This window comes from Passer domesticus, chromosome Z (assembly GCF_036417665.1).
Source record: "Passer domesticus isolate bPasDom1 chromosome Z, bPasDom1.hap1, whole genome shotgun sequence".
NCBI lineage: Eukaryota > Metazoa > Chordata > Aves > Passeriformes > Passeridae > Passer > Passer domesticus.
In genome coordinates this window covers 77,095,701-77,122,590 of record NC_087512.1, presented here as the reverse complement: position 1 = coordinate 77,122,590, position 26,890 = coordinate 77,095,701, and the positions used below count along the sequence as shown (strand labels likewise).

Sequence of the window (26,890 nt, the reverse complement as noted above, 5' to 3'; positions counted from 1 at the left end):
ACCTAATGATATCTTTTAAAGGGTTCTTGACAGTTGATGATTGGTATGGAAAATGTGAATTTGGGAGTGCGGGACGGAGAGGGATGTTGAATAAGCAGACTTTGATATCAAGGATTGTGAGCTGCCAGTCCCTGGGAAGCACAGAAGGTGAGGGGAGGCCTGGTTGCAAGGGGCCCATGTCTTCTAAAATATCATTTACTTTCCAAAAGTCTTGTAATAACCTCCATCTGTCTTTGCCAGGTTTTTTATAAAAAGACAGGGGTCAGGGGCTAGTTGATGGTACAATGTGTCCTTTTAATAATTGTTCTCACACTAGGGCGTGGTGTGCTTCTAATTTGTCATTTGGAAGGCCCAATGATCCACCCACACAGGATCATACCCACAGGGAGGGATCATACCTTTTCCCACAGATGGACAACAGCCATATTGAGTGGTTTAGTTTTCATTTCTTTTTAATTCCCAAGTTTCATTTTTAACATTGTAATACAGCATCTCTATTCAAATCATTATACTCACCTTGGTTAATTAAATATTTATTAATTTATTTTCCCCCCATAATATCAGACAAAAGCATAGGACAAAAGCATAGGAAGAACAACAAGCAATTACAGAAATACAGTATCTTCCCTGAGAATCCCTTGGAAACCATGGTAAAACAATGGGAAGAATATCAACTTACTAAAGATAAAGACCCACAGCTCAAGATTGTGCATTGCATGTTTGAATGGCCAAAGAAGAAATTAAAACAAGGTCTTCGCTGGCCGAAGCATGGGTCTACCAGGATGTGGATTTGCAAAGTACTTTACAATTATGTCCAAAATAAATTAAATGCAGACTTGGATTGCAGTATGTGGAGGTCTGGTTTAAATATTAGAACAGCGAAAAGGAAGTAGAAACAGATAAAACAAACCAAATTCTCTCTGTAATGATCAATGATAAAGACACAACAAGGAAAACCAATCAACCAAGGTGGGACTCATTAAATTTCGTCCCCCCTACTGCACCTCCTAACGAACCAGCTGCAACTGCAGGTGAGTCATTGGAGGCTTCAACGACTCATGTAACTGAGAGGGCTGAAGAAGTTGAAAGCAGCAGTGGGACATCAGAAGAAAGGTATATTCTATCATCATCCTCCAGGCAAATTACAAATTCAGCCATGCAGGAAGTTCCATCCAATCAAGAAGGTCCAGGCTTCTTCACTTGAAGGAGAACCCTAGCAGTACAAAAATGTTCCTCCTGCTCCAGCAGTAAAGATAAAACAAAGGTGCCACCCCTCAGAGAGGTCACAATGGGGGGGGGGGGGGGGGTGCACAAGGTGGAATAGGACATGGAAATGAACCCCTCACCTCTTCAGAAGTGAGGCATTTTAAAAAGGAAATGGAGATATCATTCAGTGACCCAGTAGGTTTGTCAGAAAAAGTTTACCAGTTCTTAGGCCCTAGGATTTACCCTAGGGGCAAATGAAATTCAATAATGCAAACCCTTTTCTCTCCAGAGAAGAGAAAAGTTATTTAGACTGCAGGGATCAATATATGGGACAGAGAACATAATTTAGGAACAACTGGAGAGAAGAAATTACCGTTAACAGATGCAGAATGGAACCCTAACTCAGATGAGGGAAGAAAAAGTATAGCAGAATACAGCACCCAAATTGTAAGGGGAATAAAAGAGGCAGTCCCCAGAGTTAATAACATGAAGAAAGCCTTTGGTAGTGAACAAGAAAAAGATGAGAGCCCAACTGACTGTATAACTCGCCTAAAGAATAATATCCAATTATATTTAGAAAGAGATTTAGATAGTGAAGGAGGGAAGACAATGTTCTAGGTCCACTTTGTGTTACATTCTTGGCCTGACATAAAATGGAAATTAGAGAAATTAGATGGCCAGAAAGGAGTTTAGATGAGTTATTAGCTGAAGCACAGTAAGTTTATGCCAGGTGAAATGAAGAGAAAATGAAGACTAAAGCTAAGATGATGGCTGCTGTCCAAATTCCTAAACCAATTAGGCAGGATGGGGAGAATATTCAATTAAAGAAACCTATTTGCTTTTATTGTAAGAAAGAAGACCATATGCAATCCTGCTGTTTTAAGACATTGAGGGACTTAAGAGATTCTCCAAGCGGAGAATCAACCCTCAGAGAACTGAGGGGGTCAGGGGCGCTTCTTCTAGGGGCACAAAAACCATCTTCAAGAGCCCTTGATAAAATCAAGGATAGGACCCCTAGAACAATTAATGGAATTTTTAGTAGACACAGAAGCAGAGACAACTTGTGTAACTGAAAAACCAAATGCATGTGCCATAAGCAAAGACACTTTCAATATTTGTGCTGTTAAAGGGGAATCCTTCCCCATTCCCATCATTATGAATGTCACTATAAAGGGTAATGGACTAACCAGAAAGGGAGATTTGTTTTTCTACCTCCAGCAGGTAACAACTTACTTGGTCGGGATCTCCAGATACCTTTGAAAGTTGGAGTAGTTCCACAAGAAGGAAGGATGAAGGTCAAATTGTTTACTTTATCCACACAAGATGAACAGCTGATTATTCCCACAGTGTAGGCCCGAACAGGTAGCCAGGATAAAATGAACTTTACGCCCATTCTAATTAATCTCCTTCCAGGCATTAAACCAGCAAAAGTACCCCAGCACCCCCTTACAAAGACCAAAAGGTATGGGCTAAAACCCATAATAACTGAACTGTGACATGATAATATACTAGAGCCATGTACTTCCCCATACAACATCCCATTCTTGCTATTAAAAAGCCTGACAATAGCTACAGGCTAGTTCAAGACCTACGTGAAGTAAATAAAAGAGTGCAAGCTCTGTGCCTGTTAGTACAAAACCCTTACACCTTGTTAAGTTATCACCTACGCACTCTTGGTTCTCAGTAACTGACCTGAAGGATGCATTTTGGTCATGCCCTGTAGATTCTCCTTCTAGACACCTGTTTGCCTTCACCTGGGAAGATCCAGACACTGGAAGGAAACAGCAGCTCACCTGGACCTGGCGACCGCAAGGGTACATGGAGTCTCCCACACTCTTCGGTCAGGCCTTGAAGAGCCTGTTCATTTCCTTTTCTCCACCCTCAGGAATACAAGTAACACAGTATGTAGACGACATACTACTCTCCAGAGAGCAAGAATCCACTGTAAAATTAGGCACCATTCAATTACTGAACCTTCTAGGAGAGAATGGACTAAGATATCTAAATCCAAATTACAATTTGTTAAACCAGAAGTAAAATATTTCACACATGTAATTGGTCATGGTACCAGAAAACTGAGTACTGAAAGGATAGAAGGAATTTTAATTTTACAACCTCCACAAAAAAAGAGCGAGGTTAGACAATTATTAGGCTTAAGGAGGTATTGTAGAATATGGATTGATGAATACACACAAAGTGTCACAATTTTATATGAAAAATTAACTACATCAGAACCTATTAATTGGACCCAAGAGGATAATAAAAACTTAGACAATTTAAAGCAAAAGATGATTCAGACCCCAGTTCTCTTTCTTCCTTCACTAGAAGAAGATTTTCACCTATATATTAAACCTATATAGGAATTACTTACAGGGTCTTGGCCCAAGAGTGGTCAGGATTTCATAAACCTGTAGCCTACTTGTCCATATTGATGGTCCCTGTGTCCCAAGGATGGCAAACATGCATCCAATCAATCGCTGCAGCAGCCATCCTAGTAACAGCCAGCCAAAAACTTATATTTGAGAGAAATCTGATAGAATACACACCACACACCATCCAAACCATTCTTAAACAACGAGCAGCCGAATGGCTAACAGACTCTCATATTACACAATATGGGAGCACCCTCATCCATTCCACAAATGTAACCCTGAAAACAACCACCCACACCAATCCCACACAGTTCCTATGTGGAATTCCCCAAAAACAAGATCTCATGCACAACTGCATAGTTTTTATAAACCCGCAAACAAAAATTCAAGAAGACCTCCTAGAGAGCCCATTAGATGAAGGAGAAATCCTGTTCATCGACGGATCATCTAGAGTAGTAAATGGAAAGAGGTGCTCTGGATACTCCATCAGAGATGGAAAAGAACTGTACAGGTTAGAAAAGGAAAACTACCACCTTCTTGGTCTACCCAGGTGTGTGAATTAGATGCTTTGGAAAAAGCATTGCACAGACTAGACAGAGCTATTGGAACCATTTATACTGACTCTAAATATGCATATGGAGTATTCCACACCTTCGGGAAAAGCTGGGCTGAAAGAGGGTTTCTCAGATCTAAGGGCAAAGACATTTTACACAAAGAACTTATATTAAAAATTCTAGAGGCACTTAAGTTACCGAAAGAAATTGCAATGGTACATGTTCCAGGTCATCAAAAGGGAACTCTGGAGAAACCAGAGGAAACATCCTAGCAGACCATGCTGCAAAGGAGGCTGCTTTTGAGGGGAAATAAAGGTATACAGATTTTATCCAAGAGACACACCCGAGAGTACACTGGACAACACTCTTCCCATCCCTGTTTTTAAAGACAATGAAAAACAGAAACTCATATCACTAGGTGGAAAGGAAGATTCTGAGGGACGGTGGCATCTTCCTGATGGCCACCAAATGTTAAATAAAGAGCTCACTCGAGAAATTTTACAGAACCTCCACCAATCCACACACTGGGGATCTAAAGCTTTAGCAGATCACTTTCTTCAAAATTTTGGATGTCGGGGAATTGATGAATTAGCTAATCAAATTACCATAGGTTGGATAATTTGCCAAAAAGTCAATAGAAAATTAACGAGGAGAACGAGACCTGGAGGAATTGAAATTGCAATTAGACCCTTCCAAAGTATTCAAATTGATTTCACAGAAATGCCCCATGTCCAAAGATGGAAGTATTTCTTAGTGATTGTAGATCACCTTACCAATGGGGTTGAAGCATTTCCAACTGTTAATGCCACTGCTCAAACAGTAAGTAAGGTAATCCTAGAACAGATAGTCCCAAGATATGGAATTATAAATAACATTGATTCAGACCAAGGTACCCATTTTACATCATTAATATTGCAACAGTTGGCTCAACAATTTGGAATAACTTGGAAATTACATACCCCTGGCACCCTCAAAGTTTGGGAAGGGTAGAACGCATGAATCAGACTATTAGAACAACCTGGACCAAACTGATGTTAGAAATGAGGTCGACTTGGATAAAGTGCCTACCCCTTGCCCTTCTCAGAATCCAGAGCCAACCCAGAGCTGACTTAGGTTGTTCCCCATGTGAAATGTTATATGGGCTTCCCCATTTAGCCACCCCGCATCAAGTAACTGCCAAAGAGTGAGGAAATATAAATGTGCAAAGGTATATTCAAATGATTGCCCAGAATCTAAAAGACTTAAAGCAGAGAGGTCTTGTACCCCAGAACATTCCTTTAGACTTCTATTTACATAAGATATGCCCCGGAGACTAGGTACTTATTAAATGCTGGAAGGAACAATCCCTGACTCCATCAGGGGAAGGTCCTTTCCAAGTTCAACTGACCACAGAGACAGCCATCCGAGCACAGGAAAAAGGGTGCACTTCCGTCAGCCGAGTACAAGGTCCAGTAACACCACCACAAGATAACGAGAAACCTCCATGAACTACTGTCTACAACAGTCCTCCTCGGTGTTATCCCTGAAATTAATTTATCAATTGTTATTCTCTCACTGCTTTACAGCAGAGAATCTAATGGATGTTGTAGTTACTATTTAACAAGTTATTACGAATTTTCAATTCCATTTCTCCACCAGTGAAGAGTATCATTTCCCTGAGAAATTACCTTTCCTCTCCAATAACTATGTCTTTTTTTTTTTTTAATTTCCTTAGGAGAAACAACATGAATAGAACCAAGGCCAGTTCCAGGCAGGACTTTCCTGCATTTAGGTCCCTTCCTGCATCCAGGTACACTCCCATGACAACCAAGGGGTTCGAACCCAGGTCTGCACCACCTATCAGAGAGTACCACGGCACTTCAATCTTCCCATTGACCCCTAGGGAAGGGAAGGTGCGCCCTACTCCTCATACTCTCCCTCTGGATCCAGTAGATCCCCCTTGTCAGAGCCTGCGTCCGCTGCCACCAATGCTAACATACTGTGTACCTGACCAAAGGGAACTCCTACCTCATAAAACACTCATTCCAGGCACATACTTTTGTAAATCCCTTTTGTTATAATATGATGACACTGAGTAGATACTGACAATCAGGCAAAAATCAGTGGATTGGTAGAAATATTGGAAATGCAAACCAGAAAAGGAATGGAGAGTGCCCTGATCAAGAGATTTGGCTATATGTCAAATTTAATTATACAACGAAAAAGAAGGATTTGTGGAAAAGGAAAACTTATGATGTTGATTTGATTTGAGAAATTGTAATAACTGAAAGGGGGAAACAAAAGGGGGACAATCCATTAGCTACCGATAAAAATTTATTTATTGTTTTAGCAGAACAAATTAGTAAAAATCAAAATATAACCAATTGTTGGGTTTGTGGAGGCACCTTCAAATCAGAAGCCTGGCCTCAGCAAGGAGTCAGTACTGGACCCCTCAAATGACTTAAACTAAATTATTTCCCCTCCCAAACTCCAAGAGATCAAGACAATTGGCTATTGAGGGACACAGTTCTTGGAGAAGAATGTATCTGGAGAAAAGGAAAAAGATACACTGAGGATGTTGTAGAAACTACCTGTAAAAGATATTTATTAACTGAGGATCACAAGACGTGGTGGATACTGAGCGAACCAGATACCTTTTGGTCAAAGAAGAAAATCAGAAACAAGAACTGCATATTACATCCCAATGAACAACTTTATCAATGCTGGGACCCTAAAAGTCAGCCTTATTCAGTATTACCCCAAGTTTCTAAGTATTGGACCTCCACTTTTATCACGCTTTCACATTTTTGGGAGGCTCCCCAAGGTTTACACTGGAATTGTGGGCAAAGAGCATATTCTAAACTCCCTTCTCACTGGTGTGGCAATTGTACCTTAGGAGCAATACGACCTAGCCCCTTTCTACTATCAGAAGCAGCTGGAAACCAGCTAGAAGTTTGCCTAGATGATAAATTTAAGAGACAAAAAGATGTGAAATAGGGGGAATGCAACAAGGGGCAAGGAAGGGTGGCCATCAGAGAGAATTTTAGAAACTTATGGACCTGCCACTTGGGCTCAGGACGGGAGCTGGGGCTATCAAACTCCCATTTACATGCTAAATTGCAATGTTAGACTACAAGCCCTGATTCAAGTCATATCTAATCAGGCCAAGAGTGCAATTGATCTTTTCAACGCCCATCAGAAGCAAATGAAAACAGCTGTATTTCAAAACTCTTTAGCCCTAGATTATTTATTAGCCAAAGAGGGTGGAATATGTGGCAATTTCAACACATCAGACTGTTGCCTGCATAGTGATGACCATGGTGAAACTATTACTAAAATTACCCAAAACATCAGAAAGCTTACACATGTTCCAGTCTGGTTTTCCCTCACTACACCTGAAAAGTAGAAAACTATGTTCTCTGGGGAGTGGTGGAAGAAAGCCTTAATTATTTTTGAAGTTTCCTTAGTTAGCCTTCTCTTTCTCCCCTGCTTAATCCCATGTTTCATTCATCTAATTACCTCACTAGTACAAAGCATTCCCGCTATTCAAAATCTTCAAATGAGCCAACATTCTACCCCTCCTGTCAAGAGAATCATGAATCTCAACCCAATCAAAAAGATAGGAAAATGGGTAAAAAGGCCCAGGAAGTTTAGGTTAATTCTAAACAATTAAACACTATCAACGAAAAACTATCCACATTTGTGTAAATGCAAAAGCCAATTATTAACATAAGGGGAAAAGGGAGACATTGCAATTTATAAAACCCCTTAAATGGCTTCTGCATTAGTGACTGGTTTACATTTGTAACCGTTAATTAGCTTTTGCATTTATAACTGTTTAAAGTTACTAGTTTGATCAAATAAAAGTGTTCAAGTTAATGAAGTAAATATTTTAAAATCATTATAAAGTTATACTAGATATTCAGTACATTCCAATTGAATGTTTAACAGTCCTGTTAAAATAGATAGCAAAATAAGAACCGTATTATTTTTATAATCCTTTGTTCTTCACCTAATTACATTATTTGTAAATTTAATGATCTCTTTTAAGTAGCCTTATACTTTCAAAGGTCCCAGTGCAGTTTCCTCTCACCAACAGCATGCAGCATTTTACAGACAATTCCTAACCCACTCCAGGTTGAACTGGTAACTTGGTGCCATAGCAACTGTGCATACTAATGAGAGAGCTTCCCATCAAAAACCTCAGAGATATCATCCCACCCCAGTGACAGCACACTCTGGGAAAGAAGATCTTACCTCATCATCTACTAGCACCAATCACCTGAGACTGTGGGGGCAGGACTCCAAGTACAGACTGAGGGGACCGAGAACATCAAAGGGGCAGCCTGGCCTGAAGAGCTGTCTTTGCTGTCTTTTACTGTTCCTGGGACTGTGACTTAGCTACAGCAGGGGACCCCACACTGCAGATTTTGGTCAATATCTCTTTTTAGAGACCTTTTTCCAGATTTGAGGGCAGACTAAGTGCATTCACTGCAATGGCCTTGGGTTCTGGCCTTGGGGCCAGACTCCAGTTCGGCTAGAGGTTTCCTCAATCCTTGGGCCTGGGACTTTATCCTTTTTTCTTTCTTTCCTTTCTTCTTTTTCCTTACCTCCCCTTTTGTTTTTCCCCTTTAAATAAACACTCTATTTTTGTTCAAATTGCCAAAGCTGTATCTTTTTACCACATTCAGCAAATTTTCAGACTTCTTGCCAGCTCCTCGGAGCAAAGTATGAAATTACTCCACCAAGGCAAGTCTGTGTAGTACTCCCTTGTGTTGGCATCAGTTCCCGTGGCAGAACTTGCCTTCCCACTTGACACTCACCTGCGCCTGAGCCTGTGGAGAAGCCCGGCTCCCTCCCCCTCTGCCCACAGCAACACACACACTCCCAACCTTTCCCAAGAGCTGCAACACAACCACAGGCACAGCAGCATCCCCAGCAGTGACACCACTGCTCTGCTCCACTCTGCCCTGCTCTGCTCCTCTAGTCACAGCTGCAAGCCTGTATCTCCACAAGAGGCTGTGGCCTGGAGGTGAGGAAGGAAGAAGATCTTTGCTCACAAACAAACCGTGCCACAAACCCCATCCATGGGTCTTCCCACACAGAAGAAACACCTGACCATTCAGAAGCAAATTTAGAGCTTATTCACAGGGTGAGAACAAAGAGAAGCTTCCAACACAGCAAAGGGTTTATTTATTATAGTATTTATTCTGACTATCACTCTAAACAAACTACAAACTACAAGCTATAAACTACAAACTACAAACTACAAACAGAAACAAAGGCCTCTTCCAGGGCTAGTATCTCCTGTTGGCCATGAACTGCTGCGTGGCCATGATCAGAGGCGTCAGGGTGGAGACTGGCTTGGCTGACGTTACAAACGGATGCTGCCCAAAGAGAAAAAGAAGCAATGAACTTCTACTTTCCCCACAGCCTGAAGCAGGCTTTCTCTGGCTACCAGAAAGATACAGAAAGGAGGGCATTCTGTGCACCTCTCTCTCCACATCCAGGACCTGCAGCCGCTTTGTCTTTTACCTGCAGAAGTTCCTGGGCAGACCAGCGCCTGTCCTCGTCCCTCTCCAGGCAGCAGTGCAGAAAGTCTCGCAGCCACGCCGACTGTTGCCTGGGCTTCTGCAGCTTCGGGGGGGCCCCGGTGCTTATCAGCTGTTGAACCTAGAGAAGAAGGAAATGCCACACTCTACCTGTCTCCTTCGCACCCCAAACTGCTCACACAGAGCCCACTGGACAAGCTCCACTCTGCAGTGGCACTTTACTCCCTGCCACAGGGTGGCAGATACCTTTCCTACCACTACTAAAACAACCCAAAGCCAGAGGCAGTCATAGCCAGTCCAGTCTGCAAAGGCTCTTGCCTTGACCCCTGATTTCACTGGATGATGGAATCAACAGCAACTCCCTCAGCAAAAGCACACTTTGCTTCACACAGCCTCTACAAGTGATATGGAAGACTTTCGTCTAACTCTTCTATTTCCAAGGAATATTCCATATATATGGAGGCGAAGCTTCTGCCAAGCAAAAGGCATCCTGATTTTTAGGTCCTGTTCATGCACAAAAATGGCAAGGGGATGATCTGGCCAAGAAGCACGAGAGACTGTGCAGCCTGGAACCTATCATTTTCAGGTGTTGGCAAGCTTCCCAGGCAGAAGAATGGGAGCAGATTTTGTTAGGGTGACAGCAGTGTCTGAGAGCAGCTGCAGCGTACCGTGCGGGAGGTTTTCATCAGGTACGGAGGCGCTCCTTCCACCATCTCGATCCCCACGATGCCAAAGGACCAGATGTCCACTTTGGGGCCGTAGGGCTTCCTGGTGAAAATTTCTGGCGCCATCCAGTAAGTAGTCCCAACAGCTGATCTCCGTTTGCTCTGCTCGGTGGTAAGCTGAGCAGCAAGGCCAAAATCAGCTGAGGAGGAAAAACCACTCTGATCAAGCCAGCGTGACTTAGGAAAGCAAACAAAAGAAATCCCCACTGTACCAACGTCCAAGAAGGCAGTGTGGAACCCAGCTGTAAAGGGGCCATGCTGCCATTCCTCGGACCTGCAGCCGAGGAAATACGGAATTGGCCACTTAGCAAAAGCCCCCAGTTTCAGGCAGTGGATTTTAGTCCCCTGAAGCTATTAGACCGTAACTGCCTTGCTTGGGAAGGGACACACACAACCCAAAGCCTCTCCTGAGCCCTTCTTCCGAGTAACACCTCCCTGCACCTTGTGGCTGTGCTCTGTGCTTGGAGCAGGGCAGCCTGCACTGTCACAGGCCCCACTGCAGGGAACTGGAGCCACCCAAAGGCAGCCCCACACCGCAGCCTGCCACGGCTGAGCCTGGCCAGCAACACCCACCCAACTTGACTGATCCATCCAAGCCCAGGAGAATGTTGTGGCTTTTGATATCTCGGTGGATCACTTGCTTGGAGTGAAGGAAATCCAGGCCTTGCAGGCACTGAGAGAGGAAAAAGAAACACGAGCCTAAGTGGACTTCATCCCACAGGCACAAAAGTGGCACATCTGCAACACTGACTTCCTGGGAGATGGTGAGCCATGGCAGGACAGGCTGCTGGCAAGGGCAGGAGCCTGCTGCTCCACCACGAGAACAGCAGTTCCTTTCTAAGTGAGGGTGTGTTTGCTTCTGAAAGAGAAAGGGCAATTGTTCCTCTGGCCAGTGCCCTGCAAACACAGGCTGAAGGAGCCCTGCTGCAGTGGCTGTGCTCTCTGCAGCCAGACAGCAGTGGATGCTTTTGCAAACACCACTTTGGGTGCAAGGCTCTCCTTTGAGGATGAGTTCTGGGAGACTCCTGTGAGTATCTCTTTGTCTTTGCCCCTTGCTTCACTTTGCGCCACCAGTGCCTTTGCCCTTACAGGGAAGGAATGGAGCACATACAGGCTCCAGGCAAGTGTTTAGAGAGGCAAAGACAAACACACTAGAAGAAGGGCAGGGACACTGGCAGGCACTTCTGATGCTCTTGCTACTGCCAAGGACATAAGAGAAAGGCTTGGAAGATGAAATCTCTCCTCTCCTTGTCACCCATTTGGAAGGACCATCCCGACCAAGCCTTGGGATGCACAAGTGACATCCCTTACCTCCCGAGAGACAGCTGCTATCTCTCCTTCTGCCATGCGAGTCTCCCTGATGATATCGTGTAAAGAACCTCCATCCATGTATTCTATCACGAGCCAGAGCTCCTCGTCCACCAGGTAGCTGAAAGGAGGAAACAACAGCATGGAGATGAACGCAGGCACTTATACAACCTGATGGATTCTTGTTTCTGTGTCTCTCTCAGAGGAACACAGGAGGAAGTGAGTAGTCATTCACTACGCTCTGCAGGGCTTGAACTCTGTGCAGTTTAAAAGACTGCTCGGTATCCACACCAATGCAACAGGCCAAGGGAAATACAATAGACAGTGCTTTGTCAGCACTTCAGACCCAGGGGAAAAATCAACCCCCAAACCCAACAAAACAATGTGGAGAGAGGACAGGAACTTGGAGGCTGTTGGCTCAGTAAGACAGGGCCCAGTCCTGTCTTTGAAAGCACCCTTCAAGCAAGGTATGCCAGGAAAGATGAATGCAGCCCCAATGCAATCTCCTCCCAAGATGCTGTAAATTAGCCCAGAAACAGGAATTAACAGCTCCATCCTCTTTTGCCAGCGCCCAAAGGAGTGGTTGAACCTCTGGCTTGCAGGATGTGAATGATCTTTCATGGCAGGACAGCAGAACCACTCACCTGTCTACATAGTTCACAAGGTTGGTATTCTTACTGCCACGCATGACCTGGATTTCATTCAGGCACAGCTCGCTGCTGCTCTCTTGCAGAAGACTAATTTTCTTGATGGCCACCTAAAACAACATGGACAGCCATGAACCAAAGAAGTCTGTGGCACAGGAGCACAAGGGGAACATGGAGACAGTGATTATGGGATGACAGCAGCCCCAGCTGGGCTGGGCCAAACTGCCTTGTGACTGGACATCAGACCCCGTGCTTAGACACCTCCCAGGACAGAGTGACAAATACCCTTTGCCTTGTAAACCTGGGAGAAACAGAGTCTAAGCTCTGCACCACAAAGCTCTAACAACACTCATTGTGCCCACTGTCTTCCCCCAGGGCCTTACTTTATCATCCCCATTGTCATTGACACACCTCTTGCAAGCAGGAAGCCATTTTTGTGCTGGTAAAAATGGAGCAAAACTGCTGGGAAACCTTGGGCACTTCTAGGGGGCTTGATCATTACTCCAGCAACCACTGGCATTCTCCATTGCACAACTACAAAGCAAACTTTTACAGACATGACAGATATAATGGTGTCCTATGAAAATCATGAGAGTTATTCCCCCTAAGAAATACAACCCTACATATTTCACGGAAAAAATGCTGTGATGATGAAAACATCATTAAGGACACCTCCAAAAAACACAATCCTAGCACTTCCTCACTTCAGGAATTTGCATTTTATTCCACTAAAATACTTTACTTCACACCACTAATATTAGCAATTACTGCCTGACTGTAAAAAGAAATAAGCCATGCCTTGATCCTCTAGGGATATATCCCAGGCTCTGAGCAGGGCTTAGGCCCTTGACAGACTCCTTGCACACCTCTCTCTCTAAGCACAGATCCCAAGGGCAGCACTGCAGGTGGCTGCAGAACTACCAGCACCATTCCCATGTATTGGCTAACAGCCAGAAATGAGAATTCAGGAACCCTGCAGCCCCAAAGAGCAGTGCCATGCTCTGAGACACCACCTGGGCACTTAGACCCAGCCCTGTGTCCTCCTCTGAACGATACCGCTTGGCCTCCTTGCATCCCCTGGGGCAGCTGAGAAGGACAAAACCTGTCCCCATTGTATTTGGCAGGCAGACACTGCTCTGCACTCCATTTGTCTTTGCAGCAAAGCTCTGCTGGCGAGCCAAAGCTCAGCCACAGCTCACAGCAGAGGGGAGGGCACTCGAGAGCTGCAGAAGCTGCAGCGCTGCTTGAGGCTTACCTCTTCTCCTGTGACAGTCTCCACTGCCATGCACACAGTGCCAAAACCCCTAGAAACAAAACAGCAGCAGAGAAAGAAATCATTTAGTCCCTGCAAGTGCAAAACACTGCAGCCCAACGGGAAAAAAGTCCTGGGGAAAACAGTAAATGGAACACCACAGATTCTTCTATGGGTCTTTTCTCCCTTTTCTCTTTCTCTATCTGTGCATGTGTCTGATTCTTCCAGGAATTTGCCGGTTGGGTCTCCTTACACCTCTCCTTGGAGTCTGTCTGCCAAACTCAAGCAGACACAGATCCCTTTTCCAGCTTGCAAGGACAATAGTGTCCAGCCACAGCCAGAGCAGGCAAAGCCTTCCATTGCTGCACACACAAATGGAGAAGTCCTCAAAACACAGGATCCTTAGGCAGCTGTGTTCTGGGTCCAGAGCCATTGGCAGCTGCTTCTCTTCAGTGCACCAGACACTGGAAGGACTCCACTTTTCTGGTGAGTTCTTGTACATTTGGCCTCTGTTCTGGGGTGACATTATGATGCTTGTTTCCCCAGTCACTTGTTCTGTTTATACTGGATGTTATATTCTGTGCCTCCAAGACTGGATCAGACAGTAGGGGCCGGGAGAAGAGGGAGCACAGAGTTTTGTTATCAGCTGCACTCTCCCCCGCAGTCTGCTGGAACACAGAACTCCAGTGTTGTTGTCTGGGCACAGACGGGGCTGAACACCATACTCCTTTTGCTTTTTAGTTAGTTAGTTAGTTTAGCTAGCTAAGGCAGTCTGAGTTTTCCCTTTACTGTTTTTCTTTCCCTTTTCTTGGAACCATTCGAACCTGCTCCAGACTGAGACCCGGCAAAACACTGAGAGTTCACACTTTGTAGCCCACCAGGGCCTACTCTGCAGCCTTTCCCAGCACTGGAGAATGACAACCCCCAGGAGAGACTTTCTGAACTTGCCATCTCTTCAGAGCAGCAAATGAGTTTTGTCATCCATGATTGTTCATTTTGTATGCTGGGAAGTGCTTTGCCTGTTAAACAAACAACTTCTTTCCACTTCTCTCCAAGGAGATTGTTCCCAAATCAGCTGGGGGCAGTGGCCACGTGGGTTTGCTTTCTGGAGGTTTCCTGCCAAATTCGCCCTGAATCAGGACAGCTTACCCAGAGAAAATGCTGCAAGTCAATCCCATCTACAGTCACCAGAGCTGGCTTTCAAAGGGAACAGCTTGGTGGATTCTTTGCAGCAAAGGCCTAAAGCTCACAGGATCCACGAGGGGTCTGCCATCAGGCAGATGATGCCTTTTCCTCTAGGGTGCATTGGCACTGGGCATTCCCCTGAATCTTTGTCTTTTGCCATCTCAGCCACAAAAGAGAGCTGCTGCTTTCGTTTCTGCTTTTGGCTTCTACACTAGGTGGTGGTCATCCTGACCACTGAATCTTGTTTTCAGCAAAATACTGGAAAGAAATGTTACTGAGAGCTGTTCCCTGAAAGCTGTCAGCTGCTACCTTGACCTTTGAGGCAATGAGGTTTCTCCACATTTCATTCCCACGTATTCTGTACTGTTTCAAGACACTCAAAAATTATTTCTCCTACGAAAAGCGGCAAACAGGTGCAAACACACTTGAGGGACAGGAGAGCTGCCAGGTGCTGCTCTTTGCCGCAGACATGGCATTGCCAGCATCCAGGTGCCTCTGCTGTGCCTTTGGACCATAGCTATAAATGCTGGCCAGCACTGAGAGATCACCTGGCATCATCTTAACGCAGTGTCTGAACAGCTTTGGAGCCTGCCTGATGTCACTCTGGGGAGATGGGACACCAGCAAAACACACTGCCCCTCTCTTTGAAGAAGGAACTGTGGCTGCACTCACCCTTTGCCAATAGTCTCCAGTTCTGTGTATTTAGCCTCAGGATCTCCCTCGCTCACCAGCATCTCTGTAAAAATCCCAAGGAAAGATGCTCACTTCAAAAGAGATCCCCCCCCTGCAGCAGATCAAAAAGGCAGCCCCACTCTCCGGGACACTGGGCCCTTTCAACTCAGTCAGTCGGGAAACAACAACACCACCGCACCAGCACCACCTCAAAAACAGCAGCAGCAAGACAAGCAGCCCTGCAGCACAGATGGCCTGCACAAAACTAAAAGTCTAAAGTAAAATCTAAGCACACAGAGAAACAGTCAGAGGAGACAGGGATCAGAAAACCCTAACCAAGAGAAGTGATTGTTGTCTATAAACATTAAGGGCAGCAGGAAAAACAAAACCTTCCTGTTCTTGGCAATGAACACTCTGCGACATTCAACACAAGCTTTCATCCTTGCAAACATCAAAGGCATCTTGGGTTCTGGAATCAATTTTTGTCATCAGCTGCCCTCTCCAGAACAGGAAGAATATTGCAAAGTGCTTCCAGCAGAGCCCAGATCTCCAGCTTTAAGCAGGATTTTGCCTAAACAATGCCCTTCAGCCTTTCAGGAGCAGCAGCTCATGTTATAAGCTACTGTGATGGCCTCAGGAATGAGGTCCCTCAGCCTTTAGGACAGGCTGAGTGCTGAAGATGACCTTGGCCGTGCCCACAGCAGCTGGGCCCCGCAGGAGCTCCTTGAGGTCACAGCCTCCTGCTCAGCCAGAAACAATCTCTGCCTGGCCTTTTGCCTACAGGGAAGCTCAGGCAAAGCCAAACCAGGCCGAGCTGCTCTCAGAGGCGGGAGCAACACCCCGCTGATCCCTCACCACCTCAGAGCACAACAACAGGTCCTGTGTGGAGGAGGCCTCAGGACCTGGCACTCAGCTGAGCAGGAGCAGGAGGTGGGACAGCTCATGCCGACACACGCACACACAAGGCACTGCTCTGGCACACAAGGATCACAAAGGACCTACTCAGCATGGCCAGGCACTTGTCCTCTGTCCTCTCTCGCTGCTGCTCTCTGCTGCCAGACGAGCTGGTCGTGCTCCAGGTGCACGAGCTGCTTGCGCTTGAGCTTCCAGCCTGGGCACTGGAGCCTTCTCCCGAGCCTTCAGCTGCAGCTCGTGCAGGTGCCAGGACAGAGGAGGTGGAGCTCTGGGACAAGAAATGAATTTGGGTCACAAATGTGCCTGGCGGAGATGCTCCTCCCATCCCATTTCAAATGCAAGCCCCTAGGAAGATGCTGCTGGCCACACCCAGGGCTCTTCACCTCTCAGCTTGTGCAGCCCGCTTCAACAGCTCAAGGCACAAAATCCAAAGGCTGCTTTTACATGACGGACGAAATGACACCAAAGATGCTGCTACCCAAAGCAGGCACTTACTGGTGTTGTTTGCTCCGGCTGTGGGCTGACAGCAGGGCCAGGTTCATTGGCACCTTCCTCCTCTTCAGCCTCATCCTCGGGTACAGAGGCAGCCAGAGCAGGTGCTGACGCTGCCCTTGTGCTCTGTGGACAGACAGCAGCATGAGGGACAGGAAGAACCTGTCATTCACCACCTTACCTATATTCAGCTACAGGCCCTGCTGCAGCTCAGCTCCTCCTATAGCTACTGACTTTAGCTGCTCTGTGGGGAGGGCCAGGTCCCTGCTGGGGACAGTGCCTCCTCATATCCTGCAAGCTTGTGAACTGCATCTTTGCACTGCTCTCCTCACAGGGGACAGGGAGCCTGCACAGCCACTGGCCACCAAGGGCCTCACTTGTACCCCAGGAGCATCCAAAGACATCCTAATGCTACCTCTTGTCTCTTGCTAAGACAAATTCACAGTCCCTTTCAGAACAGCAGGAAGGTGATGCCTAAACAATCCCAGTTCCACTCCCCTTTTCCAGGCCCCACTGACTGGGGGAAGGGCTGGAAAGATTCCGGCCCCCAGCATCTTCAGCCAGGCACAGGAGGTGCTGTCTAATCAGAAACTTGCAGCTATGCTTTGCTCCAGGCACAGCACTACCCAGAGCTGCCACTTACTGATGCTGGATGCTCAGGCCCTGCAGTGGCAGCAGGCACAGTTTGGGGAGCATCTTCCTCCCCTTTGGACTCTTCTGCAAGAAGACACGCAGCCAGAGGAGCCTCCGAGGTTGGTGTTGGGCTCTGCAGACAGACAGCAGTGTGAGGGACTTTATATTCTTTATATTCAGCTCTAGACCCAGATGCACTAAGGAGAAATCATCTGCAGTGAAATGGGATTCTAAGTTGTTCCAGCTCAAGTAAAATGGGACAATTAGAAGGAACTGCACTCTCTTGTGCAGGGGAAATTCCGTCATGGCTTAAAGCAGCAAGCAATCCCACTTTCAGCTTCTTAAAAGCTCTGAAAAGGAACTGGAGAAAACAGCCTGGGCTCCTCCTGCTGCTGCTGCTCTTGCTGCAAAGGGTTTGGACTGTAGTTTCATTCATCCAACCAGGCTGGCACTGGACTGCAACACGCCCAGCTCACAGCTTGCTCCACAATTGTCAAATGCTACCACAAGGCCAGAGGCTCCTTTCCCACTCACCCAAAGACCGGATTCTCTCCAGGCACGGGTGATGTGACCTGCAACACACAAGGGAAAAACAACCAGATGCTGTAAGAAAACTGCCTGTGCTGGGCAAGCCCACAAAAAGTCAACCCAAAGACAGAGCATTCTGCTTTCACTACATCACTCCAGCTGCAACCCCTGTGTCACACAGCAAGCAAGGCAACAGCACAAAATACTTCCTTGTCCTCCGTGGCCACTCAACCCATAGAAACTTGAGACTCAGAAAGGCCCAGTGGTTCTGTAACAGTCATTGCTTCTGCCCCACCCCACCCAGCAGGAGCTACAGCTCCTCCCTATTCTGTGCTTCAGTTTTCTCAAGAGATTGCATGCAGCAATTGCTATGAGCTCACTGAAAACCTTTCCCCAGAAAAGCTCCACCCAAGTGCCCCTTAGCCAGGGTGGCAGTTCTATCGTGACACAGCACGGGAACAGCTCTAGGGTTCGGGAGCATACAAGAACTCCTCTGAAATATCTATCTCAGAGGCCTTTTCCAAGCTGATTCTGTGACTTCATCACAGAACAAATGGCTCTTTTAGTGTGCAGGAAGTGTCAAGGTCCACAGGCACATGCTGGGATGAGGGAATATAGACAAGAAGACTTGAACTGAGAGACTTTCCCTTAGTCCTGGAGAGCAGTGCACAGCTTTTACAAGGACTCCTGACAAGCTCTCCCACTCTTCCTATCCTGAAAGTTGTCTTCCTTGAGCCAGCAAACTGAGGAGACTAAACTCCATAGCCACAGGCTGTGCCACGGGAGGAGTGAAGCCCCTGCAGGCCACACTACAAATGCTGCCCACTCCTCACTGGCTAGAGACACCCCCTTCTTGGCTGGAGCTGTTGACAGCGGCTTTACCCAACCAAAGGCCTCTTTGTGGCATTTTGGTTTCCATATGCTGCAACATCTACTTACGTGCCAGGTGGGTGAGAAAGTACCCAGAATAAGCCACGGAAAAAGCCGTGCAAACTGCAGCACACACTCCCTCCATGGCTCGAGCAGCGCTGCTCAAGTCTGTACCAGACAACGCCTGTGGGAAAAAAAAATACTCTGAGTCCTGCTGGCAGAGACCTCGTCGATCAGCAGGTTCCGCCTGCAGTGATCGTGCCACAGAGCTGCTCTGCACACTGAGCCCTTCTGGGCCTTGGCACAGCAACTTTGCCTTGACAACGCCGGGATGCGGCCGCTGACATCACAATAGCAGCGCCCTAGGCTGGATTGTGAATTCATGCATAGAACCAGACCTGCTCTACACCTAATGCCAAAAAAAGCCTGCAAAGTTCTCCTCTGCTACAAAGCAACACAAAAAGCGCTCCTATTCCATCACTTGTTGCTCAAGGCATGTAAGAGTAGAAACACACTGAGCCCCTAGAGCCCACACTGAGAAGCTGAGCACTGAGAAGGGACCAGGATGTGAGGAGCCGCAGTAGTGGTCTTTGACCACTATTTCTGCTGAGCAAAAACCAGAAAGCTTGTTCCTTTGTTCTAGAAATCAGAAAACAAGGAGAAGCACTGCTTTAATTACATTTAGAGGTTTTTCCTAGGTACAGAGACATAGTCATGGATCTTTCTGTATATATATTTTATTTATATATACACATATATATATCTATATATATGTATATGTATTATATTATTGAATACTATATATTCAAAACATTTTACATCATAGCCATGGGAAATGGCATTCCCACAGCAGGGAAATGCCGTGACAGAAAATGCAAGGAGGATCGTTCTGTCTGACTCACTCTAGCAGGGAGGCCTTGGGACCAAAGCACCACCACCATTTTTCCCCCCATTTTTCTCCTTCCACAATATTGCTCAGGAGGCGGGGCTGAGATGGGTGTCACAGAAGTGGCAGCTCTGACACACAGCTGAAACCATCAGGGCCAGGGTGGCATGTGGGACTGTTTTTCCACTCCAGCAGAACCAGGCAAGCCAGAGTGGTGACACTGATCCCAAGTGAGTCCAGCCAAGCCAAGTGGAGCCCAGCAGGGTGGTAGGAAGAGGCAGCAAAGTGGCAGATCCCATTCCCACACACATGCCCAGCATGGCAGACTGATGGCAGGGGCAGTGCCAAACAGAGCTCTGCAGGGACAGAGAGACACCCATCACCATCGCCACTGCCACCATCCCTGCTGCAGAGAGGGAGCAGGAAACTGCCACTGCAGGTGCACAGCTGCTCCAGGCAGCACCAGCAGCCCCCATCTACCATCAGAACCATTCTGTAAGCCCTCGCCATCCTGTCTTTGTTCCAGGGGCCCCATGTGACACTTCACCTTTGTTGCTTAAGCCATTACTCCTTTTGCACTATTTTCTTCTTATTGTTGTGCACTGCTTTTTATTTCCTCACTACATTATAACTCTAATAGTTTTAACCTCTCATTTATTGTTTTCTCCATTGTCCCTTTCCATTGTCATGAAGAAGGAGAGAGAGGAGAGGCTTTACAAGGACTACCTCAAGAAGAGGACATAGAATGGAGGGAAGGCCTTAGAAAGAATAAACAACCCTCATGCTGCCGCTTTTGCAAGGAATAAATATCCAAGTTTCTTAATATCCAGCCACAAATCTGTGGAGTCTTGACAACCAAGAAGCACAGGAACCTGGACACCTTGTTGTGAGAGACTAGAGGAGATTGCTGGCTCAACACTTTTCAGGGGCTTGTATGTGGGGAAGGGGGCAGATCAAGGCTTGCTCTGGTGAGGCCATGCCCCACTCTGCACGCCCCACACCCCCAGGCCTGTATCCCAGCCCAGCAGTGGCCACTGATCCCTGGCACACCAGAGGCAATGCTCCACACCTGTGTCTGGAGCCCCTAACCCAGCTCCTAAATGGCCAGGTGAGTGGGAGCCCCATGTGGGGGAAGGCCCCAGGAGAGCCAAAGGCTATTTACCTTGGGATATGTGGCCACCACATGTCTTGACCCTACCTCTTCTTGGAATTTCTATCAGCTGAACACCACTGGAACCAGGAGTGATAGCTTTGTTGGTTCTTTTATGTCATTCTCTCTTTCTCTTTCTTCTCCCTTTTCCCTCCTCTCAGATTTTTGAATAACTTAAAATGTAACAGGTTTAGTAATCTAAATGTAAATTAACTTGCAGAGATTATAAATTGAATGGGCTAAATTAATGCTTCATGGAATGTTTTATGTTGATTGAATCCTGCTCTAAATTATTTTTGCCTTTCAAGTTCTCTGATTTTCAAACGTTGCCAATGAAGGGTTTTTATGTTGTTCCGAACTCTTGAGAACATCTCATCAGTATTTCTCCTGCTTTTCTAACTTACAGTACATGAACAAGTTTAAATCCTTTTAAAGTATCTCATAGAGCAATGTTTTTGGAGGCTTGCATTTTAATTGGCACAGCAAGCAGGGTACTCTTGAGGTGATATGGGCCTTTTATACAGCATTAACTGTTCATGACATAATAAAGGAGAATAAATTTTCAGTCAAAGCTGCTCTTTTCTGGCAGAAAAGTAATAGAATCCCACGCAGAAACTGATCTGAACTGCTCTCCAGTGACGCACTTGCTAAAAGCTTATATAGAAAGCTTGTCCAGCCCTAAAGAGAGATGGGGATGGAGAGAAACTAGCACCATCCACAGTTACTTGTGGAGAAACATGAAATTTGGTAGAAGAAAATTAAAAACTCCAAGTAAAGGACCATGCCTGGTATCCATATGCATGGAGGTTTGACTCAGAGCTGTATGGTGCCCATCAGCTGGAAAAGGAGCTGCATCAGCTGCAAATTGCTGAGCCTGAAACAATAGCCAGCCTCAGGCCAGAGTAGGAATTGAATGCCAGGATGAAGCCAGCCCCCAAACCATGAGAAACCAGTGAAACACGCTCCTCCAAAGCCAAAGAGCTTTAGAGTTGCAATTTAACACTGCTGGGGAAGGCCTGGAAGCAGTGTTTTCCATAGCCCAGGAACAGCCAGGCCTTCCTGACTGCAAGGTCAGCCCCACAGCCCTTGGGAGGGCTTTAGTGCCTCAAAGTCCAACCCCGCGCCTCACCCTAAACTCTGCCCACCCCTATAAAATACAGAGGCAGGATGCCCCGAAGATGATGTCACCTTCCTCTGCTCCCTGGAGGAGAGGTTCGGCTCTGCAAAGCCAATCTTCTTCCCTCCTCATCCCAAGGCCTGCTCACTGATAAAGAAGGAATTGGCTTATCAGGATGCAGTGTCTGCAGTGATACCTCATTCTGCAGCAGAAGTGGTTGAACTACACGGGAAAATAAGCAATGATCGCAAAGAAAGGGAAATGGAGAATGTTTTGCGAATTTGGATTTGGGGGAATGAAATAGAACTTTTGGAGAAGGAAGCACATGGTGAAAATCCCTGGTCTTTTGCCTGGGGAACAACCTGTGATGTGACAAGTTTGGACCCCTTACAGGGGAGAGAACCCCAAGCAATGCATGAGAAACAGCTGATGCCCGTTGACCTTCTTCTGTGTTATTGTAAGTTATTTCAACATTCAAGGATCAAAACTGAGAAAACAAAATCTTGGCACCACCTCCAAAAAGTTATGGTTGTTGATAGAAGGTGGTGGATTGAAATATCCCCAGAGGCTCTCTGGAAAGAAAATGGGGATTAAATGGGGACTCAGTTTCCCTGGATTCTTAATGAAGCTTTGCAAACTGCTCCTGCCCTGCCTCCTTCTGGCAGCCCTGGCTATTGAGCCTTCTCTGCCACCAAAGGCTGGAAGCCAAAATGCTGCTGCTAAAGCATAACCCTTAGGAGAAAATGATTTTATCATCGTGCAAGTTTGTTTTGGTCTCACTAATAAGCCTGAATGTTCAAGAATGTCCTCACTAGTCAGGAGACTGGGTGTACATCCAGACCCAGAAAGGAGAGCCACTTAACCAGAAGTGGAAAGGACTTTTGATCCCATGGCTGTGAGATTTACAGCTGGACACTCCTAAATTATGTGATTAAAGTTAGCTCTGGACACATGGAATTGTATTGGACAGTCCAGTAAATGTAACTCTGCTGCAAATAAAGCTGCAATGGAACATTTCTAAAGTGAAAAACATTAAATGGTTTCTCTTTCTGCCCATTTCCAGAGCAGTGTCCCTGGTATGGCAGCATGGCTGTTTGTTCCTGAATTAGTCAACCATCCTAGCAGGACCATGTACCTAATGACTACAATAGCAAGTATGGCTTTGAGTGCCAGAGGGGTAAGAGACCAAGAAAGAAAAGAGAGCCATGTCTGTAGGAGTGTGCACCCTAATGGCAGAGTGGCAAAACTAGCCTTTGTCCCCCAGAAAAGGAAAGAAGGCCAGAAGTTTCTCTCAAGGATTAGGTGAAAAGCCACCTCATGGGACCTCAGGGACTTCACCAAATACTTGAGGACATCTAATTGGATAGAAGCCAAAAAGTGCCGCTTGATCCATCAGGGAGAAAAAGAAGAGAAGAAAAGAGCTAAGTGCTTTTGTGAAGTGTTTTTACCAGGAGCGGACTGCTGCACCTGGCTCGAGTTTTTCTCTTTGTTATTATACCTTTTATTCAACCTTTTTGTTTCTAACACTGCAGCAGAAGTCATCCTGCTAACTTTATGCCCCCAGAGTAATAGATAAGCTGTTCTTGGGTGTATTATATTTCTTTTGAGGGCTTATGAGACCTGGCTAAGAAAAAGAAACATAATAGAGCAGAGCTGGGCAGCAGCTGGGGGTACTACAGTGCACTCACAGCCACCTGCCAACACAGCTGGCCAAAACTAAAACAAGCACAACCAAAAACCCAAACACTACAGGTGCTTGGCCTAATAGCCTGGTTACTAATAACATAAGAAAACAACTATTAAATATGACACCTGGGACACCAGCTGGCCAGAGCCAATTCCCAGCTATCCCATAACTTGCCTTTCTGTGCAAACACAGAGGTTTCAGTTGCCCACCTTTCAGAGAGAGGAGCCTGCCAGACCAGGTTGAACATTCAGCAATGTCTACTTGAATGATCTCAAGCTTTCAGTCCAGAAGCCCAAGCTTATGAAGTGTGATTCTTCTTTTAATTTCCTAGATTCAAAACTGATTATTCAGCTCTACGCATGAGGCAGTTCTCCAGATCTATTGAGGACATGGAATGGTTTGGAAAGCAAACTAAGGAACAAGGTACAGACCCAAATTTTATAGGACCAGGGAGAAAATGCTAAGAGCAAAAAGGGCAATTGTGTTTTTATTCCATTGTTCCTAGCTATATCTTGCAATTGCTGTGGGGTAGTTAAGAGTTTATTCAGGTTGACAACTTGAGTCAAAAGTTTATTTCATTCCTGAAGCTGCAGACTTGAAATGCTTCAAGTTCTTCCATCCCAGGGGAATCCTGTATGCAAAATACTTGAAAACACATTTTTTATCAGAAAGAAAAAGAGATTTAAGCATTGTTGCAAGTGTTTTATATATTAATAGAAATCTCAAACTACTAGGTTAATTCCTGAGACTATTTTTATCTTTTGCTCTTGTGCTTATTGTTGTCTTATTCCATATTCTCTTACTGCTTGTAACCCACACTAATTCTATCTCACTGCATGCAATAATAAAGCAAAGAATTACCTAAGGGATGAGAAGAACACATTCCTCACTATCTTGCATAAGGATGAAAACGGAACATTTCAGGGACTTCAACAACTCATTTCTCTGAATAGGACCAAAGAAATAAAAGGCAGCCAGCTTTAACCACTCCACAAATTCCAGCTCAAGTAAGAAGCTCACAAAGGGCACTAAGGCAGGGAGACATGTGGACACATGCACACCATCACCTCATCTGACAAAAATGAACGTGTTTCACAGCACCAGGCAGTTCATGGAGCCAAACTCCTTCCCCAGCCCCATGGGAAAGCAGTGTCAAGGCACAGGAACCGGGAAGTGTCCCAGGGGGCAGAGATAATGCTGGCAGCATTTGAGCCAGCAGCACTGGCTCAGACACACTGAAGTTCAGCTGTTGCTGTGCAGCAGTTTCTTCACACTGCTAAGTTTCATGGGGCTGGCTGTATTTTTCACAACAGCCACTTCAGTACAGGACTGGTGTAGTGAAAAGTTCTGGAATTCTGTTTCCTCTCTTGTAAATTCCTATTTCTCTTCTTCTTTAGGACACCCACAACTTGAGACACCTCAGGAGGCAACACTGAATTGCAAGCAGTTCCCAAAGCAAGATTGTAAAATATGCTCTATGTTTAGATTATGTACTATGGGGATTTCAAAACTCTCTATTTCCAAAAACTGTTATTTTTCCGGTTAAGAATGCCTGTCAATTAAAAAGCTTAAACTTGGCCAGTTTTAACTGCAGAGGAGAATACTCTCTGTCCCAGACTACCATCCAAACACACCTTTGCTTGGATACAGCTCTTGGACCTTTTAGGTAGCTTGACTACAGAACTCAAACATCCAAGAACAGGGGTACAAATACAAACCCTTATGTAAACGTCTGGAAGCAGCTAGGAAGTTGCTGGGTTGTTCTCATTCTGTAGGAAGAATTAACACAGCAGTAATAGAAATCACCCTTCTCCAGAAGCAGCTCTCACAGCTAGCACACTCAAGACTGCAGCACAAGCAGTTCCTAGGTGTGGAATCTAGTTGTTACGTGCCACCAATAGCATGTGGAACTGCTGCAGGAAAACACCACAGACACTTTTTCTTCTCTTTTTCTTTCAGTTCCGAAGAGAGTCATAAAACCTGGCTGGCTGCCTGGGTAGCTATGTTAACACTAAAAACACGGACCAGCAGAAATTGCAATCACACCACTACAATCTTCCACAGAGGAGGGCAATCCTACAGATCAGAGTATGGTCAAATTGGCCCCGAATTCTCATTGTGTCCATCTACTCTGGATCCCCTTACTTGGCATTTTTGTTTCTCAGCCCTCACAGAACTGACAGCTGAGAAAAAGAGAAAAAAACATGAACAGTCCTTGGGTAAGTGCAATACTGGACTGTCAGGAAATAAAAATAGTTGATAGCATCTGTATCAGGTATTGTTTTTTTACTCTCTACCAGTGTCCATTTCAGGTATCCTGATAGCATGATTTAGGATTTTGCAGCTAAATACAATGGGCTGCAATTTGAGACGCCTACAAAAAATAAAACCTTATCAGACTTGGTTTTCCCCCAAATGACAGTTGCAAATTAGAAAATGAAAGGGTCTAGAAATAATTTTAGAAAAATATAGTATTTGCATCAAATTCCAAGGGGGTAGAGATATTGGAGCAGCAAGGAAATGCTCCCAGAAATGTTTGTCTAGCCTGAAGAGACCAGCTAGCCACAGGAACAGGAGAGAGCCACTTCTTTTTAAAATGTGCACATTACTGAATGCAAGATCCATTGGCCCTTTCAGCTTCTGTTTGCAACAAAAAGGAAGATATTAACTTGTGTTTATGATGACTATAATTGGACTTCAATGTTTTTGAGACACTCTCTGAGCAAAACACAAAGAAACTACATTCCATGTTAGTAAATGCAGCATTTAGAGTAGCAACTAAATAGTCCTATCTCAGAGTTAAATGTTCAGTTCTTCATAAATGCAGTACCTAAACCAGTTAACTCCCACCTACACCCCAGACATCCACCTATACCTGCTTGTGTAAATAATATTTTCCACTCCACTCCACTCCCTATTCATTCTCTCAGCACAGTCCTCAAGCCCTCAACCAGGCACAAGCCAACTTCTCAATTACCAAGCAGCTGTTGGCAATTACCTGAGCACCTGCCCCACCCACAGCAGCTGTGCAGGTCCGCAGACCCCACCCACCACCACAGAAAAAAAAAAAAAAAAAAAAAATTCTTACACCCTTGACTAGTAAAAGATCAGGACATAGAGAGACTTGTTTATTCCCTTCAGACCAATCAAGACAAATTTT

At 45.6% G+C, this 26,890-nt stretch overlaps 1 protein-coding gene and 2 long non-coding RNA genes across 12 annotated transcripts; 2 read left to right on the top strand and 1 right to left on the bottom strand.

Moving 5' to 3' along the window:
• The first annotated feature begins 1,108 nt into the window (after positions 1-1,108).
• LOC135290692 (uncharacterized) lies at positions 1,109-5,958 on the top strand. Its single transcript, XR_010353463.1, has 3 exons — positions 1,109-1,264; positions 2,425-3,107; positions 5,847-5,958. It is a non-coding gene; the product is annotated as an uncharacterized LOC135290692 (long non-coding RNA).
• Positions 5,959-9,299: 3,341 nt separating this feature from the next.
• LOC135290383 (serine/threonine-protein kinase PAK 3-like) lies at positions 9,300-19,217 on the bottom strand. 2 transcript variants are annotated; one of them, XM_064404292.1, is made up of 13 exons: positions 18,960-19,217; positions 18,027-18,064; positions 17,503-17,625; positions 16,863-16,985; positions 16,455-16,635; positions 15,453-15,516; positions 13,599-13,647; positions 12,341-12,453; positions 11,700-11,817; positions 10,962-11,061; positions 10,332-10,528; positions 9,647-9,784; positions 9,300-9,498 (listed from the first exon to the last, which is right to left on the bottom strand). In XM_064404292.1, exons 1-13 carry the CDS (start codon positions 19,033-19,035, stop codon positions 9,409-9,411), a joined length of 1,410 nt encoding a protein of 469 aa, XP_064260362.1. In that variant the 5' UTR covers positions 19,036-19,217; the 3' UTR covers positions 9,300-9,408. The 2 variants fall into 2 exon arrangements, with proteins under 2 accessions (XP_064260362.1, XP_064260361.1); XM_064404291.1 differs by lacking the exon at positions 18,960-19,217 and having other exon boundaries at positions 18,027-18,323.
• A 4-nt stretch (positions 19,218-19,221) lies between these two features.
• Positions 19,222-26,185, top strand: LOC135290384 (uncharacterized). Of its 9 annotated transcripts, none has more exons than XR_010353159.1 (5): positions 19,222-19,588; positions 19,969-20,271; positions 20,473-23,968; positions 24,062-24,153; positions 25,128-26,185. It is a non-coding gene; the product is annotated as an uncharacterized LOC135290384 (long non-coding RNA). The 9 variants fall into 9 exon arrangements; XR_010353157.1 differs by having other exon boundaries at positions 20,473-24,153; positions 25,128-25,193; positions 25,690-26,184; XR_010353158.1 differs by having other exon boundaries at positions 20,473-20,884; positions 23,107-26,185.
• Positions 26,186-26,890: the final 705 nt, after the last annotated feature.